This window comes from Schistocerca piceifrons, chromosome 6, assembly GCF_021461385.2.
Source record: "Schistocerca piceifrons isolate TAMUIC-IGC-003096 chromosome 6, iqSchPice1.1, whole genome shotgun sequence".
NCBI lineage: Eukaryota > Metazoa > Arthropoda > Insecta > Orthoptera > Acrididae > Schistocerca > Schistocerca piceifrons.
In genome coordinates, this window is record NC_060143.1 from 95,884,466 (window position 1) to 95,910,259 (window position 25,794).

General features: G+C 44.0%; 1 protein-coding gene across 1 annotated transcript in view; it reads left to right on the forward strand.

Moving 5' to 3' along the window:
* The first annotated feature begins 11,065 nt into the window (after positions 1 to 11,065).
* The window catches only part of LOC124803165 (translation initiation factor IF-2-like), a 109,132-nt gene continuing 94,403 nt past the window's right edge, over positions 11,066 to 25,794 (forward strand). The window contains exon 1 of the mRNA XM_047264347.1: positions 11,066 to 11,605. Within this exon, the coding sequence (XP_047120303.1) occupies positions 11,066 to 11,605 (540 nt within the window). The remainder of the gene's footprint in view (positions 11,606 to 25,794) is intronic.

Genomic DNA, 25,794 nt, shown 5'->3' on the forward strand with positions numbered 1-25,794 from the left:
ACAGTTTTAATCTCTCAGGAAGGTTCATATCAGCTCCAACTCTGCTGCAGAGTGAAAATCTCATTCTAGTAGGAAGGGTGTTGCCAAAGGAGTCATCAGATTTCATAAGACTCTCTTCTATATGAGTGATAGATATTCGGGGCGGATTTTAATTTTTGTGTAAGACTGCAGAGCTTTTATTTTCAAAAGCACCTTGCGTTTTACAGCCGCGTATCTTTTATAGGCATACATATATAAGATGGATTACTTTTTAAGGAGAAGTTTTGAGTCCAAGTTTCGATTTACGCTTCACATCTGTTGAATGTGCCCTCTGCCGGACGTGCGACAAACATGCCAACTATATTCAAATAACTTACGGGTTTGCTGCCGGGTAACGTCGTCGACCACCGCCGATATTTCGACAGGAGCACAGGAGCACACCCTGCCATTCTCAAGGCACAACTGCAAGGAGGAAGCAATGTGAAAGGGAATTTAATACCTCTGTTCACAGAGGAGAGACAAGGAAGATACAACATACAGAACAAGCATCCGTAGAGTCAACACACAACCAAACATAACCAACATCAGAAATATCGATGTTGTCGTTGTTGTGGTCTTCAGTCCTGAGACTGGTTTGATGCAGCTCTCCATGCTACGCTATCCTGTGCAAGCTTCTTCATCTCCCAGTACCTACTGCAGCCTACATCCTTCTGAATCTGCTTAGTGTACTCATCTCTTGGTCTCCCTCTACGATTTTTACCCTCCACGCTGCCCTCCAGTACTAAATTGGTGATCCCTTGATGCCTCAGAACATGTCCTACCAACCGATCCCTTCTTCTGGTCAAGTTGTGCCACAAACTCCTCTTCTCCCCAATCCTATTCAATACTTCCTCATTAGTTATGTGATCTACCCATCAAATCTTCAGCATTCTTCTGTAGCACCACATTTCGAAAGCTTCTATTCTCTTCTTGTCTAAACTATTTATCGTCCATGTTTCACTTCCATACATGGCTACACTCCACACTAATACTTTCAGAATCGACTTCCTGACACTTAAATCAATACTCAATGTTAACAAATTTCTCTTCTTCGGAAACGCTTTCCTTGCCATTGACAGTGTACATTTTATATCCTCTCTACTTCGACCATCATCAGTTATTTTGCTCCTCAAATAGCAAAACTCCTTTACTACTTTAAGTGTCTCATTACCTAATCTAATTCCCTCAGCTTCACCCGACTTAATTCGACTACATTCCATTATCCTCGTTTTGCTTTTGTTGATGTTCATCTTATATCCTCCTTTCAAGACACTGTCCATTCCGTTCAACTGCTCTTCCAAGCCCTTTGCTGTATCTGACAGAATTACAATGTCATCGACGAACCTTAAAGTTTTTATTTCCTCTCCATGGATTGTAATACCTATTCCAAACTTTTCTTGTTTCCTTTACTGCTTGCTCAATATTCAGATAGAATAGCTTCGTGGAGAGGCTACAACCCTGTCTCACTCCTTTCCCAACCACTGCTTCCCTTTCATGCCCCTCGACTCTTATAACTGCCATCTGGTTTCTGTAGAAATTGTAAATAGCCTTTCGCTCCCTGTATTTTACCCCTGTTACCTTCAGAATTTGAAAGAGAGTATTCCAGTCAATATTTTCAAATTCTTTCTCTAAGTCTACAAATGCTAGAAACGTAGGTTTGCCTTTCCTTAATCTATTTTCTAAGATAAGTCGTACGGTCAGTATTGCCGCACGTGTTCCAACATTTCTACAGAGTCCAAACTGATCTTCCCCGAGGTCGGCTTCTACCAGTTTTTCCATTCGTCTGTAAAGAATTCGCGTTAGTATTTAGCAGCTGTGATTTATTAAACTGATAGTTCGGTAATTTTCACACCTGTCAACACCTGCTTTCTTTGGGATTGGAATTATTATATTCTTCTTGAAGTCTGAGGGTATTTCGCCTGTCTCATACATCTTGCTCACCAGATGGTAGAGTTTTGTCAGGACTGGCTCTCCCAAGGCCGTCAGTAGTTCTAATGGAATGTTGTCTACTCCCGGTGCCTTGTTTCGACTTAGGTCTTTCAGTGCTCTGTCAAACTCTTCACGCAGTATCATATCACCCATTTCATCTTCATCTACCTCCTCTTCCATTTCCATAATGTTGTCCTCAAGAATATCGCCCCTGTATAGATCCTCTATATACTCAACATCGCCCCTGTATAGATCCTCTATATACTCCTTCCACCTTTCTGCTTTCCCTTCTTTGTTTAGAACTGGGTTTCCATCTGAGCTCTTGATATTCATGCAAGTGGTTCTCTTTTCTCCAAAGGTCTCTTTAATTTTCCTGTAGGCAGTATCCATCTTACCCCTCGTAAGATAAGCGTCTACATCCTTACATTTGTCCTCTAGGCATCCCTGCTTAGCCATTTTCATTTCCTGTCGATCTCATTTTTGAGACGTTTGTATTCCCTTTTGCCTGCTTCACTGACTGCATTTTTGTATTTTCTCCTTTCATCAATTAAATTCAGTATCAGTTCTGTTACCCAAGGATTTCTACCACCCCGCGTCTTTTTACCTACTTGATCCTCTGATGCCTTCACTATTTCATTCCTCAAAGCTACCCACTCTTCTTCTCCTGTATTTCTTTCCCCCATTCCGGTCAATTGTCCCCTCATGCTCTCCCTGAAACTCTGTACAACCTCTGGTTCTTTCAGTTTATCTAGGTCCCATCTCCTTAAATTACTACATTTTTGCAGTTTCTTCAGTTTTAATCTACAGTCCATAACCAACAGATTGTGGTCAGAGTCCACATCTGCCCCTGGAAATGTCTTATAGTTTAAAATCTGGTTCCTAAATCTCTGTCTTACCATAATATAATCTATCTGAAACCTTCTATTATCTCCAGGGTTCTTCCATGTATACAACCTTCTTTCGTGATTCTTGAACCAAGTGTTAGCTATGATTAAGTTATGCTCTGTGGAAAATTCTACCAGGCGGCTTCCTCTTGCATTTCTTAGCTCCAATCCATTTCATCTACTACGTTTCCTTCTCTTCCTTTTCCCACTGTCGAATTCCAGTCACCCATGACTATGAAATTTTCGTCTCCCTTCACTACCTGACTAATTTCTTTTATCTCATCATACATTTCATCAATTTCTTCATCATCTGCAGAGCTAGTTGGCATATAAACTTGTACTACTGTAGTAGGCGTGGGCTTCCTGTCTATCTTGGCCACAATAATGCATTCACTATGCTGTGTGTAGTAGCTTACTCGCACTCCTATTTTTTTACTCATTATTAAATCTACTCCTGCATTACCCCTATTTGATTTTGTGTTTATAGCCCTGTAGTCACCTGACCAGAAGTCTTGTTCCTCCTGCCACCGAACTTCACTAATTCCCACTATATCTAACTTTAACCTACATGCCCGATTAAGAGATCTGACATTCCACGCTCCGATCCGTAGAACGCTAGTTTTCTTTCTCCTGATAACGACGTCCTCTTGAGTAGTCCCCGCCCGGAGATCGGAATGGGGGACTTTTTTACCTTCGGAATATTTTACCCAAGAGGACGCCATTATCATTTAATGATACAGTAAAGCTGCATGCCCTCGGGAAAAATTACGGCTGTAGTTTCCCTTGCTTTCAGCCGTTCGCAGTACCAGCACAGCAAGGCCGTTTTGGTTAGTGTTACAAGGCCAGGTCAGTCAATTATCCAGACTGTTGCCCCTGCAACTACTGAAAGGGCTGCTGCCCCTCTTTAGGGACCACACGTTTGTCTGGCCTCTCAACAGATACCCCTCCATTGTGGTTGCACCTACGGTACGGGTATCTGTATCGTTGAGGCACGCAAGCCTCCCCACCAACGGCAAGGCTCATGGTTCATGGCGGGGAGAAATATCGATAGTGGCTATTAATCAGCAGGTGAGGTAGCACTAATTCTGTCCCTCTGTTTTTTTTCTGAGAGACAGAGCCGGATTCCAATGAATGACTCTGATATTTTAGTCAGTTTTGATGTGGTTTCTCTTTTCACTCGCGTTCCTCTCTCTGATTCATTGCAGCTAATTGAGGTTAAGTTTGGTGTCGAGTTAACAAATTTGTTTCGACATATGCTGACTTCCACTTACTTTTTATTCAATGGTCAGCACTACGAACAGACTGATGGAGTTGCAATGGGAAGTCCGTTGTCACCTATTGTGGCCAATTTGTTTATGGATGACTTTGAGGAACGTGCATTGGAGTTAGCGACCTTGAAACCTACGTGTTTTTTCAGATATGTAGACGATACGTTTGTCGTTTGGCCTCATGGTAGTGAGAATTTAAACCGGTTTTTGGAACACCTGAATTCAGGCCACCCGAATATTCAGTTCACTATGGAGGTGGAAAAGAATGGATGCCTTCCCTTCCTTGATGTGTTGGTCAGAAGGAAGAATGATGATACGTTGGGACATTCTGTTTATAGAAAGCCTACTCACTTTGACTTGTATCTGCGAGCTGAAAGTTGTCACCATCCAGCTCAGCGTGAAGGAGTACTTCGTACCTTGATTCACAGGACCCACGTTATCTCAGTCCCTGAAAGTTTGGCAGCTGAGCTATCACATCTCGAAGTCACCTGTCGTCAGAATGGTTATAGTAAGAGGCAGATCAAACGTGTGTAGCGCTATCAGCCTTCTGTGCAACGGGTGAGTGACGATAGCAACGAAGTGGCACCTAAGTCTACGTCCTTTTTGCGTTACGCAGGAAGCATTTCCAACAGGATTGGCCGTATTTTTCGAATATATGATGTGAAATGTGTTTTTTGACCACCCTCTAAGATTAAGGCCCTGCTGGCGTCCGTAAAAGATGATCTTGGTTTGCTTAAGGCTGATGTCTATCGTATTCCTTGCAGTTGTGGCATGTCATATATTGGTCAGACAGTCAGGACTGTGGAACACCGGTGTATTGAACATAAGCGTCACACACGCTTACAACAGCAGAGAAAATCCGCTATCGCAGAACATTGCCTTGACACTGGTCATCCTATGGAATACAACAACACGGAGATTCTGGTTTCCACCTCCAGCTATTGGGATAGTGTTATTAAGGAAGGTGTTGAAATCAAACTATCAAGCAACCTTATAAACATAGATGATGGATTTTGTTTAACTGCTGCTTGTAATCCGGCTCTGTCTCTCATCAAAAAACAGAGGGACAGAATTAGTGCTACCTCACCTGTTGATTCATAGTCATTATCGATATTTCTGATGTTTGTTATCTTTGGTGTTGCGTTTGTAACCTCCCCCTCACTTATCGACCTTAATGACAGTGAAAAATTAAACCGCATGCACCTAATGGAAATTTGGGAAAAGCAATCGTCACCGAAGTTAATTTGTCGGTAAAGAGGGAGGAAAGAGTTACATCTAAATGAAAGGAAAAATGCAAATGAAATTGATGGAAATTAATTTTGAGAAAAGGGTAAAAGTAATAAAGAAAGTAAATGTGCGGTCGTTACGTTAACAATTAATTGGCGTTAATTAAATATTTGAGATTTGGGGAAAATTACGGTCGCCAGTCCTATGGACAACTGCTATAATGACTGAAAATGAAAGATTAATGCAAATATAATTAGCACTAAAAGCGTGGCAACTGAAGGTTGACACGTGTTGTGTGACAACTGAATGTTTGTCAGAAGTAATAAATTTCGCTACACGCTGACTTAATTTAGCAAAAGAATTAATAAAACTGGAAAATTGAAAGTTAATTTAGTGACTGAAATTAATAATGAACTTTGTTTCTGAAGCACTACGAAATTCAGTAAAATAAGGCTAGTTTTGGGCTACCTCAACAATTATTTCAAAAGCACTACGAAATTCAGTAAAATAAGGCTAGTTTTGGGCTACCTCAACAATTATTTCAAAAGCTACTTGAATCTACGCAATTTAGAAATAAGAGATTTAACTTTGAACTTGAATTAAATGATTCTGAACAATTAACAATAGTAAAATTTAGTACGTACCAAGCTGAGCTGCAGTCACAGGTAAGCTAAAATATGCTAACAAAACTCGCACTTTTAATTTCTGCTTGTGTAACCTAAATATTGTAGCCAGCTGTGAATACTTTAACTGAACTTTGAAATTAAAGCAGTGAAATGGAATGATATTGCTTTAATGCTGGCGTATGAATTTCAACGACACTCGGGTTCATTCCAGAAAAGGAAGGGACCCTGCTGGGTAATGCAATTGGGACAATGAGCAACAAAGGTTCATGCTTAGTTGCTGTATTTTTGTGATGCAACAGTTTGAAAAGCTGAGGTCTGCCATACAGTTCTAAAACTTTACGTGCTTCCAGTCTTCCTTGTTGGTTGATTGAAGGTTTGCAGTCGTCGATCGGGGAGGTGGCGACAGTCACTCATTGTCGGCCGTGGCTGTTGAGGAAGCTGGATGTTGGCGCGCCTTCTTCTCGACACGGTCACCAGGCGAAACGGGCTCTCGATGTGCGCCAGCTAATGCTTCCCGTCCGCGACACCGTGTCAGAACCAATCATAGAAAGTCGAGCGCAATTACAAGCTGCCAAACCCCGAAAGCGCGGCAACTAGCGGGAGCGTCATACAACACATCTGCTCCACTGCCCTACTCCAGCCAGACTCTCCTCTGCCCGCACTCCATGCGCCAGAGTTCACACGACCTGTCGATGTAATAGTTCGATAGCATTGTTTTCCCTACGCCAGACTCAGTGTAAAAATACAAATAATTGTTTCGTCAGTATGTACTGTACTTCCTCGATTCACCGCCAGTTGGGCCAATTGAAGGATCACAATATAGTAGTGATGAAGAGTAGGCTGAAGTTCAAGACATTAGTCAGGAAGAATCAATACGCAAAGAAGTGGGATACGGAAGTACTAAGGAATGACGAGATACGTTTCAAGTTCTCTAACGCTATAGATACAGCAATAAGGAATAGCGCAGTAGGCAGTACAGTTGAAGAGGAATGGGCATCTCTAAAAAGGGCCATCACAGAAGTTGGGAAGGAAAACATAGGTAAAAAGAAGGTAGCTGCGAAGAAACCACGGGTAACAGAAGAAATACTTCAGTTGATTGATGAAAGGAGGAAGTGCAAACATGTTCCAGGAAAATCAGGAATACAGAAATACAAGTCGCTGAGGAATGAAATAAATAGGAAGTGCAGGGAAGCTAAGACGAAATGGCTGCAGGAAAAATGTGAAGACATCGAAAAAGATATGTTTGTCGGAAGGACAGACTCAGCATACAGGAAAGTCAAAACAACCTTTGGTGACATTAAAAGCAACGGTGGTAACATTAAGAGTGCAACGGGAATTCCAATGTTAAATGCAGAGGAGAGAGCAGAAAGGTGGAAAGAATACATTGAAAGCCTCTATGAGGGCGAAGATTCGTCTGATGTGATAGAAGAAGAAACAGGAGTCGATTTAGAAGAGATAGGGCATCCAGTATTAGACTCGGAATTTAAAAGAGCTTTGGAGGACTTACGGTCAAATAAGGCAGAAGGGATAGATAACATTCCATCAGAATTTCTAAAATCATTGGGGGAAGTGGCAACAAAACGACTATTCACGTTGGTGTGTAGAATATATGAGCCTGGCGATATACCATCTGACTTTCGCAAAAGCATCATCCACACAATTCCGAAGACGGCAAGAGCTGACAAGTGCGAGAATTATCGCACAATCAGCTTAACAGCTCATGCATCGAAGTTGCTTACAAGAATAATATACAGAAGAATGGAAAAGAAAATTGAGAATGCGCTAGGTGACGATCAGTTTGGCTTTAGGAAAAGTAAACGGACGAGAGATGCAATTCTGACATTACGACTAATAATGGAAGCAAGGCTAAAGAAAAATCAAGACACTTTCATAGGATTTGTCGACCTGGAAAAAGCGTTCGACAATGTAAAATGGTGCAAGCTGTTCGAGATTCTGAAAAAAGTAGGGGTAAGCTATAGGGAGAGACGGGCCATATACAATATGTACAACAACCAAGAGGGAATAATAAGAGTGGACGACCAAGAACGAAGTACTCTTATTAAAAAAGGTGTAAGACAAGGCTGTAGCCTTTCGCCCCTACTCTTGAATCTGTACATCGAGGAAGCAATGATGGAATTAAAAGAAAGGTTCAGGAGTGGAGTTAAAATACAAGATGAAAGGATATCAATGATACGATTCGCTGATGACATTGCTATCCTGAGTGAAAGTGAAGAAGAATTAAATGATCTGCTGAACGGAATGAACAGTCTAATGAGTACACAGTATGGTTTGAGAGTAAATCGGAGAAAGACGAAGGTAATGAGAAGTAGTAGAAATGAGAACAGCGAGAAACTTAACATCAGGATTGATGGTCACGAAGTCAATGAAGTTAAGGAATTCTGCTACCTAGGCAGTAAAATAACCAATGACGGACGGAGCAAGGAAGACATCAAAAGCAGACTCGCTACGGCAAAAAAGGCATTTCTGGCCTTAATTTTAGGAAGAAATTTCTGAGGATGTACGCCTGGAGTACAGCATTGTATGGTAGTGAAACATGGACTGTGGGAAAACCGGAACGGAAGAGAATCAAAGCATTTGAGATGTGGTGCTATAGACGAATGTTGAAAATTAGGTGGACTGATAAGGTAAGGAATGAGGAGGTTCTACGCAGAATCGGAGAGGAAAGGAATATGTGGAAAACACTGATAAGAAGAAGGGACAGGATGATAGTACATCTGCTAAGACATGAGGGAATGACTTCCATGGTACTAAAGGGAGCTGTAGAGGGCAAAAACTGTAGAGGAAGACAGAGATTGGAATACGTCAAGCTAATAAATTAGGACTTAGGTTGCAAGTGCTACTCTGATATGAAGAGGTTAGCACAGGAAAGGAATTCGTGGCGGGCCGCATCAAACCAGTCAGTAGACTGATGACCAAAAAAAAAAAAAAAGTTGACTTCAGTGCTTGTGTTAACATGCGATTCATTGCTCTACAGAACTAGCATCAAACACATCAGTACGTAGCATCAACAGGTTAGTGTTCATCACGAACGTGGTTTTGCAGTCAGTGCAATGTTTACAAATGCGGAGTTGGCAGATGCCCATTTGATGTATGGATTAGCACGGGGCAATAGCCGTGGCGCGGTACGTCTGTATCGAGACAGATTTCCAGAACGAAGGTGTCTGGACAGGAAGACATTCGAAGCAATTGATCGGCGTCTTAGGCACCACGGAACACTCCAGCCTATGACTCGCGATTGTGGAAGACCTAGAACGACGAGGACATCTGCAATGGACGAGGCAATTCTTCGTGCAATTGACGATAACCCTAATGTCAGCGTCAGAGAAGTTGCTGCTGTACAAGGTAACGTTGACCACGTCACTATATGGAGAGTGCTACGGGAGAACCAGTTGTTTCCGTACCATGTACAGCGTGTGCAGGCACTATCAGCAGCTGATTGGCCTCCACGGGTACACTTCTGCGAATGGTTCATTCAACAATGTGTCAATCCTCATTTCAGTGCAGATGTTCTCTTTACGAATGAGGCTTCATTCCAACGTGATCAACACGTGTAGGCTGACGAGAATCCGCACGCAATTGTGTAATCACGTCATCAACACAGATTTTCTGGGAACGTTTGGGCAGGCATTGTTGGTGATGTCTTGATTGGGCCCCATGTTCTTCCACCTACGATCAGTGGAGCACGTTATCATGATTTCATACGGGATACTCTACCTGTGCTGCTAGAACATGTGCCTTTACAAGTACGACACAATATGTGGTTCATGCACGATGGAGCTCCTGCACATTTCAGTCGAAGTGTTCGTACGCTTCCCAACAACAGATTCGGTGACCGATGGATTGGTAGAGGTGGACCAATTCCAAGGCCTCCACGCTCTCCTGACCTCAACCCTCTTAACTTTCAGCTATGGGGGCATTTGAAAGCTCTTGTCTACGCAACCCCGGTACCAAATGTAGAGACTCTTCGTGCTCGTATTGTGGACGGCTGTGATACAATACGCCATTCTCCAGGGCTGCATCAGCTGATCAGGGATTCCATGCGTGGATGCATGTATCCTCGCTAAAGGAGGACATTTTGAACATTTCCTGTAACAAAGTGTTTGAAGTCACGCTGGTACGTTCTGTTGCTGTGTGTTTCCATTCCATGATTAATGTGATTTGAAGAGAAGTAATAAAATGAGCTCTAACATGGAAAGTAAGCGTTTCCGGACACGTGTCCACATAACATATTCTTTCTTTGTGTGTGAGGAATGTTTCATGAAAAATACAATAGATGGAAATAGGAGGATATGCATTTCCGGCGTTCCATGTTGACTCTGCGGTTACTCGTTCTGTGTGCGATATTTTCCTTGTTTCTCCTCTGTGAACAGAGGTATTAAATTCCCTTGTACATTGCTTCCTCCTAGCAGTTGTGCCTTGAGAATGGCAGGGTGTACTCCTGTCGAAATATCAGCGGTTGTCGACGACGTTACCCGGCAGCAAACCCGTAAGTTATTTGAACATTCAAGTCGGAGAGAAAATGGTTCTAATGGCTCTGAGCACTATGGGACTTAACTGCTGTGGTGATCAGTCCCCTAGAACTTAGAACTACTTAAACCTAACTAACCTAAGGATATCACACACATCCATGCCCGAGGCAGGATCCGAACCTGCGACCGTAGCGGTCACGCGATTCCAGACTGTAGCGCCTAGAAGCGCACGGCCACACCGGCCGGCTCGAAGAGAAAAGTTAAGGTCTCACATCGCGACTATAGTCAGCCTTGCACACCTGCTTCTGCACTCGCTCTCGAGACGCTGTCAGGACGTGACTAGCTTGTGTACCCGGCAGGTGGCGGCGCGGAGCAGGCGGCGGCGGGTGACGTTCGGCGGGGAGAGCGTCAAGGCGCGCAGCCCGGAACCCGACTGGCGGCCCGACGACGTCCCGCAGGCCGCTGCCGGCGGCGACGAAGACGAGGAAGACGACGACGCCGATGCCGACGACGAGGACACGGAGGACTTCTCCGCCGACGAGGGCGGCGCCGCACAAGGCAGGCAGCCCGCAGAGCCGGACAACGCCCCGGGCTCGACGGTGTCGGAGAGCGGAGACAGGCTGATGGCGGAGGTGGCGGCGGCGGCGCAGCTGCCGGCCAAGGACGCGCCCGACACGAGGGATGAGGACTACGGCACGGGTGACGACGAGGCCAGCGAAGCGTCCAGGGCGACCGCGGTGGCGGGGGCTGCCGGAGGCGAGGAGAACGCGGACAAGGTGGAAGAGACGGACACAGACTCCGGGAAGGCCGCCTCGGCCACGCTGGACACCGACAGCTTGGCCGGCGACGAGGTGGCGCGGGCCGCTCTGCCGGCTGCAGAAACGGCCGCGGCCTCTCAGGACGGGCGACAGGCGCCTCCCCGGAGGAGTCACATTCCGGTACCCGTAGCCAGGCAGCAGGGACGCCCCTCCAGGCCCGCGTCACCCACTGACGAACACCACGAGGTGTCCGGCGATGGCCTGGAAGGAGAGTCGCAGCAGAAGTCCGAGGTGTCGCCGGAGCGGCGCGACGGAGGCGGGGGGGAGGTGGAAGAGGAGTGGGAGGAGGACTGGACGCAGGCGGGCATCGTGTCGCCCGGCGTCATAGAGGACATCAACAACGCGGTGAGTGCGGCCGTCGCGTTACAGTTTTTCATAACCTTTCACTCTCCTTTCCTTTCCAATATAATAGTTAATATTCATATTGTTTTATTATTCACATGTAATTTGAAACCTTATTTACAATGCCATATAGAGGAATCTAGTTATGTTCAATCTACAGGCACATACATAGCCTCCACATTGCATGTGAGATAATCAGACACTTATTTCCTTTTATTCTAACTACAATTATATTCTTTTTATTAATTATATTAACTTTGATAACTACTTATCTCTAACAATTGATGATTGGTATGTTATCTCATACTTAAATTTAATTTTTAAGTTTTGAATAGAGGAATCGTATTATGTTTAAACATAGCTACCTGAAAACTTCCTGTATCTAAGATTGTCTATGCAAGATATTTTAATATTCATTCTGCTATTATGTTTCATGTGAAATTCTAATATCACTTATAATCTCACATAGAGAAATCTAGCTCAGTTTAATTTTTGGGGCACATGTTTAGCTTTGTACTCTAAAATTGCATCAGGGAAAACTCGGTTCTCTGTAGATACCATATAGTTTAGAATTCTTATTCTTTGTTTTCCTTTGTGTATATATTTTTATATCTATTATGTTTTATTTTATACTTAATTAATTATTTAGTTTTTATTAATTATTTTGCCTATAAACGTCACTCAGTGTATTAAAGAGTGTACCAACACACAGAGCAACAGGCAGGGCAGAAACATTAGAAAAGGTCCGCCTCCACGTGGCAGGGACGGTAACGGAATGGGGGCTTGTCAAGCTAACATAACTTCCAAGCAGCCATTACGGCTAAGAGACCTAACACTGCCTGCCTTGTCACTTGTTTTAAGTAGCACACGGCCCACCTTAATAATCCAGGTGGTGGGCTACTCTGGAGTGTTTAAATGAAAAAAAAAAAAAAGTGAATCTCCTTTCCTTAATGAGGCAAAATTTCTTCCACTTCGCCGAGGTCTACTGTGTATGTATACCTTTTCCATGCCTACCCAGCTGAACTGAATGGTTTACATCCCAGATGTCCCTCCCGAGAACAACCAGACGCATTTTCTCTGACATTTCGCTAGATATATGAAATTTCTTTTTTGCACTTGCACAATACTTGCTTTCCGCAAAGCCTTGGCAGGCATACTCAACTTGGAAACGGCACCTGTATCTTTTGTGGAACACGCCAACGACCGTTTGCCTGAGGAAATATCGGTACAAAATTTACGATTACTGGTTGACTTTAAGTTGAAAGTTCGAATAACTTAACTGGAATGGTTACGGAAATAAGACGTTGCTGTGAGACAAAGAATTTTATATAACTAAAACATTTTATTTAATAAAATCATGAAAATAACTTCACTGGAATACTCTCTTTCAAATTCTGAAGGTGACAGGGGTAAAATACAGGGAGCGAAAGCCTATTTACAATTTCTGTAGAAACCAGATGGCAGTTATAAGAGTCGAGGGACATGAAAGGGAAGCAGTGGTTGGGAAGGGAGTGAGACAGGGTTGTAACCTCTCCCCGATGTTATTCAATCTGTATATTGAGCAAGCAGCAAAGGAAAGAAAAGAAAAATTCGGAGTAGGTATTAAAATCCACGGAGAACAAATAAAAACTTTAAGGTTCGCCGATGACATTGTGATTCTGCCAGAGATAGCAAAGGACTTGGAAGAGCAGTTGAACGGAATGGACAGTGTCTTGAAGGGAGGATATAGGATGAACACCAACAAAAGCAAAACGAGGATAATGGAATGTGGTCGAATTAAGTCGGGTGATGCTGAGGGGATTAGGTTACGAAATGAGACTCTTAAAGTAGTAAAGCAGTTTTGCTAACTGGGGAGCAAAATAACTGATGATGGTCGAAGTAGAAAGGATATAAAATGTACACTGTCAATGGCAAGGAAAACGTTTCTGAAGAAGAGAAATTTGTTAACATAGAGTATAGATTTAAATGTCAGGAAGTCGTTTCTGAAAGAATTTGTATGGAGTGTAGCCATGTATGGAAGTGAAACATGGACGATAAATAGTTTGGACAAGAAGAGAATAGAAGCTTTCGAAATGTGGTGCTACAGAAGAATGCTGAAGATTTGATGGGTAGATCACATAACTAATGAGGAGATATTGAATAGGGTTGGGGAGAAGAGGAGTTTGTGGTACAACTTGACTAGAAGAAGGGATCGGTTGGTAGAACATGTTCTGAGGCATCAAGGGATCACCAATTTAGTATTAGAGGGTAGCGTGGAGGGTAAAAATTGTAGAGGGAGACCAAGAGATGAGTACACTAAGCAGATTCAGAAGGATGTAGGCTGCAGTAGGTACTGGGAGATGAAGAAGCTTGCACAGGATAGAGTAGCATGGAGAGCTGCATCAAACCAGTCTCAGGACTGAAGACCACAACAACAACAACAACGAAAATAACTCCTTCATCACTCACTTTACTTATGGTACGGTTGTATAGAATGCTGGCCTGTCATCAGTGATACAAAAAATAGCAATTTTATGCAACCTGACTATGTCTCCTAACTAAGATGACTATAGGACCCATCACGCAGAGCGTCTATACTCACCAGAGTCTCATCAGGGAATTCCTAACCGTTTCCCCCCGTCCGGGGTCCACAAACGGTGACTGGAAGGACTCAGAGAGTCCGCACAGCGGTTATTTGCCAACCTACCGGGGCTTGCTAACGCGCGGCGAACTTATGTCTCTGTGGTCCAATCCAGTTGCTCTCTACTTGATACAATGGTTGGCTAAACTGCATCTCCACATTCAGAGACCCCTCAGCCGACAGCCCACGCATACGTCAGCAGACGACCCGCATTCACATCTGCAGACTACATTAAGAGTGATAATATAATTCCGGATTAAAATTCCCTGAGTATCGGAAGGGCACCCAGGTATGTTTTGAGCATGTGACTCTTGTAACAAGCCATGCAGCGGCTCACATGGAGCCTTTACACACTATGTACCTGGATTAAGCCCAAAATAAACGCTCAATACTGAGGAAAAGATTTCTTACACTTTACAAACAAAATAATTTTTATATCTGAATTTTACGTGCCATTGATTATAACGGTCCAAAATTACTGCGAATTCGTGTTATCGACATGTATTAACGGGTACAGTAAAACACGGAAAATAACCAGTACTCAAGCAGCGATTGAGTAGCGTTGCTGCGCTGCGGTTAGCTGTCATCGCGAGCCAGGGCGGCCGGTGCTCTCCTTCTAGAAGCAGCCTGCTCGTTAGTTTCGGCACTTTACTGTCGCTGTTATCAAATATCGATATCACGAATATCGCACTAGACTAATTAGGGACCACTCTATAGAATGGACACGAAAAGTTCCACAGCAAGGTTCATTTTATTTTTAACTGGAAACAAATGACACAAGCTATACAATGCAAAAATGAAATGCATATGTCTGCCCAAACACTAGAGAAATTGCCCATGACGACTCTTAGGAGAAACAATCTGTCACTGAGACAGCTTGCGACCTCAATGATATACTGGGTGATCAAAAAGTCAGTATAAATTTGAAAACTTAATAAACCACGGAATAATGTGGATAGAGAAGTAAAAATTGACACACATGCTTGAAATGACATGGGGTTTTATTAGAACAAAAAAAAAGTATTGCTAGACGCGTGAAAGATCTCTTGCGCGCGTCGTTTGGTGACGATCGTGTGCTCAGCCGCCACTTTCGTCATGCTTGGCCTCCCAGGTCCCCAGACCTCAGTCCGTGCGAGTATTGGCTTTGGAGTTACCTGAAGTCGCAAGTGTATCGTGATCGACCGACATCTCTAGGGATGCTGAAACACAACATCCGACGCCAATGCCTCATCATAACTCCGGACATGCTTTACAGTGCTGTTCACAACATTATTCCTCGACTACAGCTATCGTTGAGGAATGATGGTAGACATATTGAGCATTTCCTGTAAAGAACATCATCTTTGCTTTGTCTTACTTTGTTATGCTAATTATTGCTACTCTGATCAGATGAAGCGCCATCTGTCTGACATTTTTTGAACGTTTGTTTTTTTTGGTTTTAATAAAACCCCATGTCATTCCAAGCTTGTGTGTCAATTTTACCTCTCTATCTACATTATTCCGTGATTTGTTCAGCTTTCAAATTTATACTGACTTTTTGATCACCCAGCAGATCGCCATAGCCTACGTGCAAACACACCGGAGGGTTATCCCTGGTTCCGAATAGGGTAACACTCTTTTTAATAGTTGCAATGGCAACAGACTCAATGGTCACTGAGATGGCCTTCCTATGTTCTTAATGTGAACAGCTGAAAGCAAGAGGAATCTACACCCTAACCTGTCCCGTCGAAACGTAGCTCTACCGAATCTTTTAATGATGGTATCCTCTACGCTAATAAACTAGAGAAGTGAAATAGTGTCACATTCGGATTTCTGTACGGGCAATACTCAGGAGCATGTTGTGTTCGGGAAAAGCAAAAAGCCTATGGGTAGGAGCTTACAATGTTGGATTCCTCAACCTGACAGGTAGGTTACAGAATTTAGAAAGAAAATGTATAACGAGAAGTGGGAAATACTCAGCTAGGATGGGAAGAAGAACAGAACTTCTAGTCTGGCGATTACAACACTATCATCAGACAGAAGGAATGCAGGAGAAGGTCCAATCATCAGCTCCGTGTGGGTGGCCTTTATACGGCCGCAACTACACCACAAAAATCCCTGTGTTAAATTGATTTCCACTCCTTGGTTTTTTGTTAGGTGTACGAGGAGTTATAAAGACGAATTTTTCTTATCGAGGTCTGCTATTGTGGTGGCGAAAAATAACATAGTTCAATTCTTTTTTAAAAAAAGAAGTTGGTGCCTCTTTCTCCGGTTACACTAGTGAACAAATTTAAATTTTTTTTCTGCATTTAATTTGAAAGTGGGTGGATTTACCCAATTTTGGTGTGCTTAATACACTGGTAAAATCATTTTTTTCTATAACGTCACATTTTCTAGATACACAACAGAATAACAGAATAAAAATGGTAATAGCGAAAATTGACACAATTAAGTCAAACAAAAATACACATTCAGAACGTTTGAAATCAATACTATTTTGTATGTATATATGGGCATGATACCAATAAAAGGACCAAATTAGTTCAGAAGATATTTTCATCTTTAATCGTCCTTGGTTTTGGAACAAAGCGACCACGGAGCTCTTCTTTTATTTGCCATTTCATCAATCTCCCTACCAAGACCCCAGCAGTAGTCACTCATCATCGAAGGGTTCCAGTGGTCTTGGTAACTCTGTTCCATGGTAAGAATGTCTTGGTGAAAGCGTTCACCATGCTCATCGCTTACGGCTCCCAAATTTTCCGGGAAGACATCAAAGTGAGAATGTAAAAAGTGAACTTTAAGCGGCATTCTACACCCCATGTTCTTATAATTGTTCAACAGATCATTCACAATGGTAACATAGTTTTTGTCTTTTCTGTTGCCCAAAAAACCCTTCACAATTGCTTTAAAAGAGGACCAAGCAGCCAACTGGGTATCTCTGAGTTTGGTATCAAAGGTTGGATCTTTCAGCAATTTTCTTATTGGTGGTCCAACAAATATACCCTCTTTCAGCTTTACCTCACTTAATTTGGGAAACGTTTCTTTTAAGTGATTGAAGGCCTCACCTTCTTTATTGACAGCTTTTACAAAGTTCTTGATAAGGCCTAACTTGATTTGAAGGGGAGGCAAAATGATTTTATCGGGCTCAGCCAATGGGGTATTCTTCACATTTACGTTTCCAGGGACATATGACTTCCTTATAGGCCATACCTTGCCTGTATAGTGGTTCTTCGTGACATGGGTGTCCCAAAGGTACAAAAAGCAGCAATACTTCGTGAATCCAGCCTGTAAACCTGTAAGGAATGCAACAACTTTGAAATCGCAGCAAAGCTGCCATTCATGATTCTTATATTTGATTGCCTCTAGCAGCAAAGCCATGGTTTCATAAGTTCCTTTCATGTCTCCTGCTTAAGCCAAACGTATCGATGGAAATGCATTGCCATTATGCAGCAGTACTGCTTTCAAGCTGGTTTTACTGGAGTCAATAAATAGTGTGGATTATGTTGCACACCTAGCTGCATCATCATACCATTGACATCTCTACATACACACACTGGATACTGCATATTGAGATGCTGAGCGAAGGAAGCACCTCTTGATCTGAAACAGGAAATTTTTGTCCCTGGAGCTAAAAGGTTCCGTTGTTGCAGTCTCGACCCCAAGAGTTCAGCTTGCTATTTCGGAAGTTTCAGATCGCGAACCAAATCGTTCAATTTCTTTTGAATAAAGATCTGAGGCGAAGTGTCATGATATTGAGGGCAGTACTCTTCTATATGTTCAATACTTTCTGATTCACTTGACACGGTGCCTGGTTCCGTGGCTTTCAAGTTACAGACAGGAAAAGGCATCCCCTCATCATGGGGCACAGGCAGATGCACTGAAGGTACATTTGGATACTTTATTTTATGTCTAGTTTTGCTTGAATGTCCCGAAATATTTGTAAGACAGAGGTAACAGTCTGAATAATGGTCTTTAGGATCACACCACACCATGGGAACAGCGAATGGCATGGCTCGGCGTTTTCCTTTCTACCACTCGGTGAAGTTGCAGTACAGGTTATGCAGGTAATATGAGGTGCAAAATTTTTATCTTGATCACCAACAGGACAATCGAAATACATTTTATATGTCTTTAATCAAATCAGTGACTGGTTTTCTTTGGGCTTTTGGAGTGAATTTCCTACACACATAAAAAAAGTTGTTGGGGTGGTTTAGATAGAAACGAGATCTACTAGTTGCTATTTTTCTTAGTGTAAGTTTTAAACACAAAAAGTTTGCACTATCTTTCACAGAAACACTCACTGAGGATCCCTTCCACTCTACTGGATTACCACACCAACCATTTGCTGCCGATTTGTAGATCTTCCAGCTCTCCTCTGCAAATCAAAAACAAACAATTAAACATCAAAACAGAAGAACAGCAAAAAGCGAAATACTGAATACGAAAAATAAAAAAAATCTGTAAAAACTCAAAAGTGGTACGTGCTAGAACATTTTGAAAGGTGTATTCGCATTCTACACACCAAAATCCATAGTTGTTGACGTATCACATCGCAGATGCAAAATGGCTGTTGAGTAGTGTTATTAATGAAGTTACGAGAATGCGTCGCTGTTGTTTCATGAGACTCTGGTTACCATTCGCGTAGGTGAAAACAGATTACAAACATTTTTAACGTATGAAAAGTAATTCGATACGAATAAATTAGCCGCCTCGCCCTATGTAAATTCAAATGTCTGTGAAATCTTATGGGACTTAACTGCTAAGGTCATCAGTCCCTAAGCTTACACACTACTTAACCTAAATTATCCTAAGGACAAACACACACACCCATGCCCGAGGGAGGACTTGAATCTCGGCCGGGACCAGCCGCAAAATGCACGACTGTAGCACCCTAGACCGTTCGGCTAATCCCGCGCGGCTCACCCTATATAAAGAGGAGGAATGGTCAATATTCAGATATGTGACAGCAGTGGTCATTGCAAGCAAAGAAGTGTGTTCTAAAATGCATATTTTAAGAGTTATGAGCACTTCTTCGTATTCAGTGTTGTGAAATCAATCTCTTCTACTGAAAAAGTTCCCATAGGTCTTAAAGTTTGCATTTTAGAGCCCATGTTGACTGGACTACTCCTGGGACACCCTGCGTACATAGATGAGCCAAAATCACAGTCCACCGCGATATTAAATGTCACCTGGTGGCGTTGCGGCTACGTGGATCGGTTGTTGTTGCTGTTGCATTGTTGTTGTTGTATGCCTAAGCGGGCGCTTCACCTCCTAGGACGTCTCCCGCAGCCGGAGATGAAACGTTATGGGAAAGTTTTACATGTCGACCTCGGCCTGTCATCCCGAAAGTTTTAAGTGAAACAGTTACCAACATTGAAAGTTGTGTATCAATAGAAACTAAACTCATACCAATATGCATCCAACAGCTAAGAGCAACGGAATACACACTCGTATCTACACAAGAAATAATTCAGCAGCAAATCTCAGGTCGTGGTATTATGCATTACACAGCTGTGCGCAACGAAATTCAATATCTTAACTGCTGAATTAATACAGAGGTTGTATAAAACTACAGAAGCACAGCGAGATACACATGCTTGAACATAAATGCAGTTGCTAGCTAAGCCTACAAGTTGCTCCGTTGTATTTGACCACGAACGGCACCTTTGCAACGACATTACGACGTAACAAGTGTGAGTCGTGACCAGAACAGTGTTCTGTGTATTTGGGACGGCATTGTGTCGCAGGTAAGCGAATTCGACCGTGATGGCAGTACAGTGAGTGCTTCCGTAACCAGCGTAGCCAAAGTGTTTGGGATTTCAAGATGCACCAAATAGAAGATGTATACTGCATGAAGGGAAAGCGGAAAGACGTCTTCGCTAAGTCACAAAATGGACGGAAGTGTGTGTTGAGTAATCTCGACAGACGGTCATTGAAGAGAATTTTGGCGAAAAAATGAGAGGACGATAGTTGCAAAAGTCCCTGCAGAACTAAATATCGCACTGACGAGCCGTATCAGCAACAAAACAACACTAAGGGAGCTCCATAAGCTGGGGCTCGCAAGGCGAGCTGGAGTTGCGAAACCGCACATGAGTGATGCAGTTGTCCGTACCGGGAAAACGTGCTGCCCAAGTCATAAAACCCGGGCTATGGAACAGCGGAATAATGTCATTTGTTTCTCACTGTTTCCAATTTCTGGCCGAGTTTACGACCCAAGGCTGAAACATGGTGGAGGTTCGGTGGTAATCTGAGGAGGCATATCGTGGTATTCCATGGGCTGCATGGTTAATCTGCACGGTTGCATTACTGACAAGGTTTGTGTGAACATTTTGGCTGATCAGGTCCATCCCATTGTACAATATTTGTCTCCCTATGGTCATGATGTGTTCCAAGGTGGGCGCCACCGTCACCGAATCTCAACGTTATCGAGACTTCGCGGTCTACTTTGGATACAAGATGCATGATCGCTATACACCTCCACCGTCGTTAGCTAAGCTTACCACTATTTCGCAAGAAGAATGGTATAAGATTCTCTTGGAAAAGCCATTCAGGTACGTATCCACCCATTGCGAGACGAATGGAACTGTTTTGAGTGCCAACAGTTTCCCTATATCGTACTAGTATTAGGCACGCTAATATGCTGTATTTGTAGTGTTCATATTTTTGTCTAGCCTCTGTAGTTAAAGATCAAGGTCCATCAGAATCAAATAATGACACGATTAATTGAAATTTGTTGCTTCACCATCCTTTAACAAAAAACGAACATCGGTTGACGTTACTGGCTACTCTGGTTCCAATTTAATTGTTCCGTACCAACCATGTGTGAAACGTTCGATACCTACTACGCGGAAAAAGAGGGCAATTTGTCACTTACTTGTAATCTTGTTAATAGAGCGGCTACCGCTGTGAGGAAAATGTTGAATAATAAGTAGCAAACACTGGAACAAAGACATTCAGGGGCAGCGTAATACTCATAGTCGTACCGTAATAAGTTCGTGACAGTAGCTTTTGATAAATAAATCTATCCTCAAATTCCGCATACTAGAGAAAGAAGAAATTCAACATTATTGTTGTAACCGCGACCGGAACGAAAGCGCGGCGGGACCGAACGGGAGCGGTCTGCGAACAAACAAGATGGACGAATGGGAAAGAATGGACACGCACGATGGCAGAGGATCGAGCAAGACACCAAGAATAACAACAGGCGATAAGCAAAGGGGTAACAAGCGAAAACCTCACGAAATCAAAAACGTCCACTAGTACACGGAAATAAGCAAAGTAAACACGATGTCTGGACGCGAGATATCGAGATATCGAGATACTCGCGCGAATATCAGACTGCCTCGCTAAGTTTTTTTTTTTTCTTTTCTTTATTGATTTTCAATTCCCCCCGAAGGGGGCGGGCTGGCAGCAGCTTAGTACGCTGCTCTACAGCCTACAGACTTTTGTAAAAACGGAAGAAGAAAAGAAACAAGAAAAACAGGCGACAAAACGGTGACTTATAGTGTAAAATGGCGGAAAAATGCGGAAAGTTAAAACAGAAAGCAAAAGGGGTTGGCAATGTTAATAAAATACACAGGAATCAGACAAGTAACATAGTAGACACACAATTAAAAAACATGGCGACAGTCTGGTTTCTGTTCGCAAGAGATAAAAAATCACACCCAGCGACAGTATGATGGCCGATCGCAACACTTCCCAAAAGACACAACACGGAACACTCACTGTAAAACACTGCACGACCCAAAGGCAGATGAGGGGGGAGCTGGAGGAGGGGGAAAAACAAGGAGGGAGGAGAGGAAAAAACGAAAGGGGGGGACCAAGGAGGGAGAGGACTCATAAGGGGGGAGAGGGGCAGGGCAGACGGGAGAGGGAATGTGAAGAGGAAGAGGAGGGAAATGCAAAAGGACTCGGGGGAGAGAAGGGGGCAGAGAGAGGGGAGGCGGGGAAAAAAGAGGATGGAAGGGGGGAGAGGGAGCCCGGGAAAAGGACAGAGGAAAGGAGAGGAAGTGAGGATCAGAGTTGATAGGAGGGATAAATGGAGGGAGAGAGGCGATCATCCAGGAGGAGGAGTTGATGGAAGCCACCTTGGGAAAGGAGATGAAGGGTGTAGAGATGGAGGGTAGGGGGGACACAACAGTGAAGATGTGGCAGGGGGTGGGGAAGGGAGAGGAGCAACCAGGGAGTGAGGGGGATCAAGGCGGCGGGAGTTGTAGAGTATGCGAATATGTTCGAGGAATAGGAGCAGATGGGGGAAAGGAATGAGGTCATAGAGGCCTCACTGAGTGAGAGGCAGGCGCTTAAATACATAATAGGGTACGTCGCTATTGGCCGCTGGAACTACGTGGAGTACAGTGGCACCCTCACATTATACGCGGCCCAGGAGCGTGCTCAGCCACTGCTTACAGCATGACGGCTGCAGAGACCTCTCTGTTGGTAATCGAGGCCCATGCCGTCGGGCGCGGATTCGAAACCCGCGGCGCTCAGTACCAGAATTATGGTTCAAATGGCTCTGAACACTATGGGATTTAACTTCTGAGGTCATCGGTCCCCTAGAACTTAGAACTACTTAAAACTAACTGACCTAAGGACATCACACACATCCATGCCTGAGGCAGGATTCGAACCTGCGACCATATCGGTCACGCGGTTCCAGACTGTAGCGCCTAGAACCGCTCGGCCACCCCGGCCGGCCCAGAATTATGACCAAACCGAAAGCACACTGAGTGATGGATGATACGGGGGCACGTAGAAAATATAGAGACTTTTCTATTCCACAGGAACAAACAACAGCCTGCCATTTGTAATAAGATTCGTAACTACAGTAGAAACATTGAGTGTAAACTCAAGTAATGTGCACTTCACAGTCAGAGTGACATTAATGTGACCACCTCTCAAAAGCCTGAATAGCCTTCTTTTGCAGCGCTGACCGCTGCGACACCTGCAAGAGGAGTGTCAAAGAGGCACTGGAAGCTGCTGGCGGGGATGCGCCCTGGCCAGCTGCGCTGTGTTTCTCGGTTGAGAACCCGTGGCGTGCTTGGTCGAGAGCGTCCCACAGATCTTCAACCGAAGTTAAATCCGGTAAATATGCTGGCCAGGGGAGCACGGCAAATTCATTGTGGTGCTCTTCGAATCACGCACGTGACACGTTGCGTTGTCCTGCTTGTAGATGCCGACGTGCAGAGGAAAAACAAACTGCATGTAGCGGTGGACACGGTTCTCAAACACGCATACTTGTATCGATCCATTGTACCTTGCAGAATGACAAGAACTCCCAGGGAGTGCCACAAAAACTTTCCCCAGACCTAAAGCTCCCTTCTCCAGCCTGGAGCCTTCAGACGATTGTTGCTGGATGTTTGCTTCCAGAAGTTTCACGACGTACACGCGAACGGCCATGTGTCCGATGGAGCATAAAAGGAGATTCATCTAAAAATCCTACCTATCGCCTCTCAGTGGACGTCCACTTGCGGCACTGCTGTGCGGATTTCAGCCTTCGTCACTGACGAACAGCGGTCAACATTGGTGCATGAACCAGGCGGCTGCTGCAGAGTCCCATATCCAGCAACGTTCGTTGAGGAGCACCTAGATTCATCCGGGCGGTCAGTTGCTTACCGTCCGCTCCCGGTAGCTGAATGTTCAGCGTGACGGATTGTCAATCCTCTGGGCCCGGGTTCGATTCCCGGCTGGGTCACGGAATTTTCTCAGGGACTGGGTGTTGTGCTGTCGTCATCATCCTATCATCCTCATCGACTGCAGGTCGCCGAAGTGGCGTCAAATTGAAAGGCCGGCACCCGGCGAACGGTCTGCGCGATGGGGGGCCCTAGCCATACAATTAGATAAATAAAAAGTTGCTTACCATCTTTACGTCTATTCGCCCGTACACATCTCTATAGAGGTCGTTCACCCCTGTCATCTATGGCCCGTGGTGCACCACAGATGCCTCGGCGCCAATTTTGTACAGAACCATTTTCCCATGCACAATATACTTTAACGCAAACAGTTTACAAACTTAGCCGTTTCTGAAATGTTTTCACCCTTGTCCCGAAAGTCAATGATCATGCCCTTTTGGACGTCAGATAAATCGCTCTGTTTCCGCATTACAACGACTGCACTGTTTTCCGCGTCCCCTTGACACGCTTTATATAACCTCCACTGCTTGTACTGCCACGCGCCGCCCTTTGATTGGCTATTGTACGGATACGCCGAACGTAGGCAGTGGTCACATTAGTGGACTGTGTATAACTCGAAATCTGTGCGTTTCTCACAGAGCATAGACATAGCACTCTAAGAGTACGGCATCTGTGACTCACATTTGGAATCAATCAAACAAATACTTGATTGTAACCATTTGAAGATGCATGAAACGGAGTGATCACATAGGCTCAATCTTAAGTAAAGCAGACGGTAGCCCTCGGTTCATTGGTAGGGTAATGGCAAAGTGCCGTGTTTCTAAAAAGGAGATTATTTACGACACAGTCATCCTAGAACATGACCCGTACCACGTAGGACTACCAGTCGATATGGAAGGAACGTAGACAAAGAAGGGCAACACGAATTAGCTTCATTCGTCCCACCGGAGACGGACTGAACATCTACATCCACATACATATTCCGTAAGCCAGCGTACGGTGACTGGTGGTCGGTACCTAGTATCACTACAGGTCATCTCTCCTGTTCCACTCGCAAACAGAGCAAGGGAAAAACTACTGTGTATATGCCCCAGTATGATACCTAATTTCCTGTACATTATTTTCGCAGTGCTCACACGAAATGTACGTCGGTGGCAGTAGAATCGATCTGCAGTCAGCTTCAGATGTCGGTTCCCTAAACTTCCTCAATAATGTTCCTCGAAAAGAAGGTCGCCTTCCCTCCAGGGATTGCCATTTGATTGCTCCAAGAATCTCCATACACTTGCGTGTTGTTCGAACCTACCGGTAAAAAGTTTAGTAGCCCGCCTCTGAATTACTTCGATGTCCTACTTTAATCCGACCAGCTGCGAGTTACAAACACTCGACCTGTTCTCAAAAATGGGTCGCACCAGTGATTTATAAGCTGTCTCCTTTACAGATGATACTTCCCCGAAATGCTCCGAATAAACTGAAATCGACCTTCTGACTTCCTTACTACGTCCTCAGATGCTCGTTCATTTCATATAGCTTTGCAACGCTACTCCCAGTTATTTAAACGATTTTACTGTGTGAAGCAGGACGGTACCAATGCTGTTTTCGAACTGCATGGGATTGTTTTTCCTAATGTTCTACATTAACTTACACTTTTATACATGTATAGCAAGCTACCATTCATCACACCAACCAGAAATTCAGTCTAAGTCGTATCTTCCTACACTAACTCAAAGGCGACACCTTCCTGTACCCCACAGTATCCCTGTCCGCCAGTTCATTCATGTATACAGAGAATAAGAACCGGTCCTATTACACTTACGCAAATGGCCTTGCCGCAGTGGTAAAACCGGTTCCCGACAGATCGCTGAAGTTAAGCGCTGTCTGGCTGGGCTATCACTTGGATGGGTGACATCCGGTCTGCCGAGCAGCGTTGGCAAGCGGGGTGCACTCAACCTTTGTGAGGCAAACTG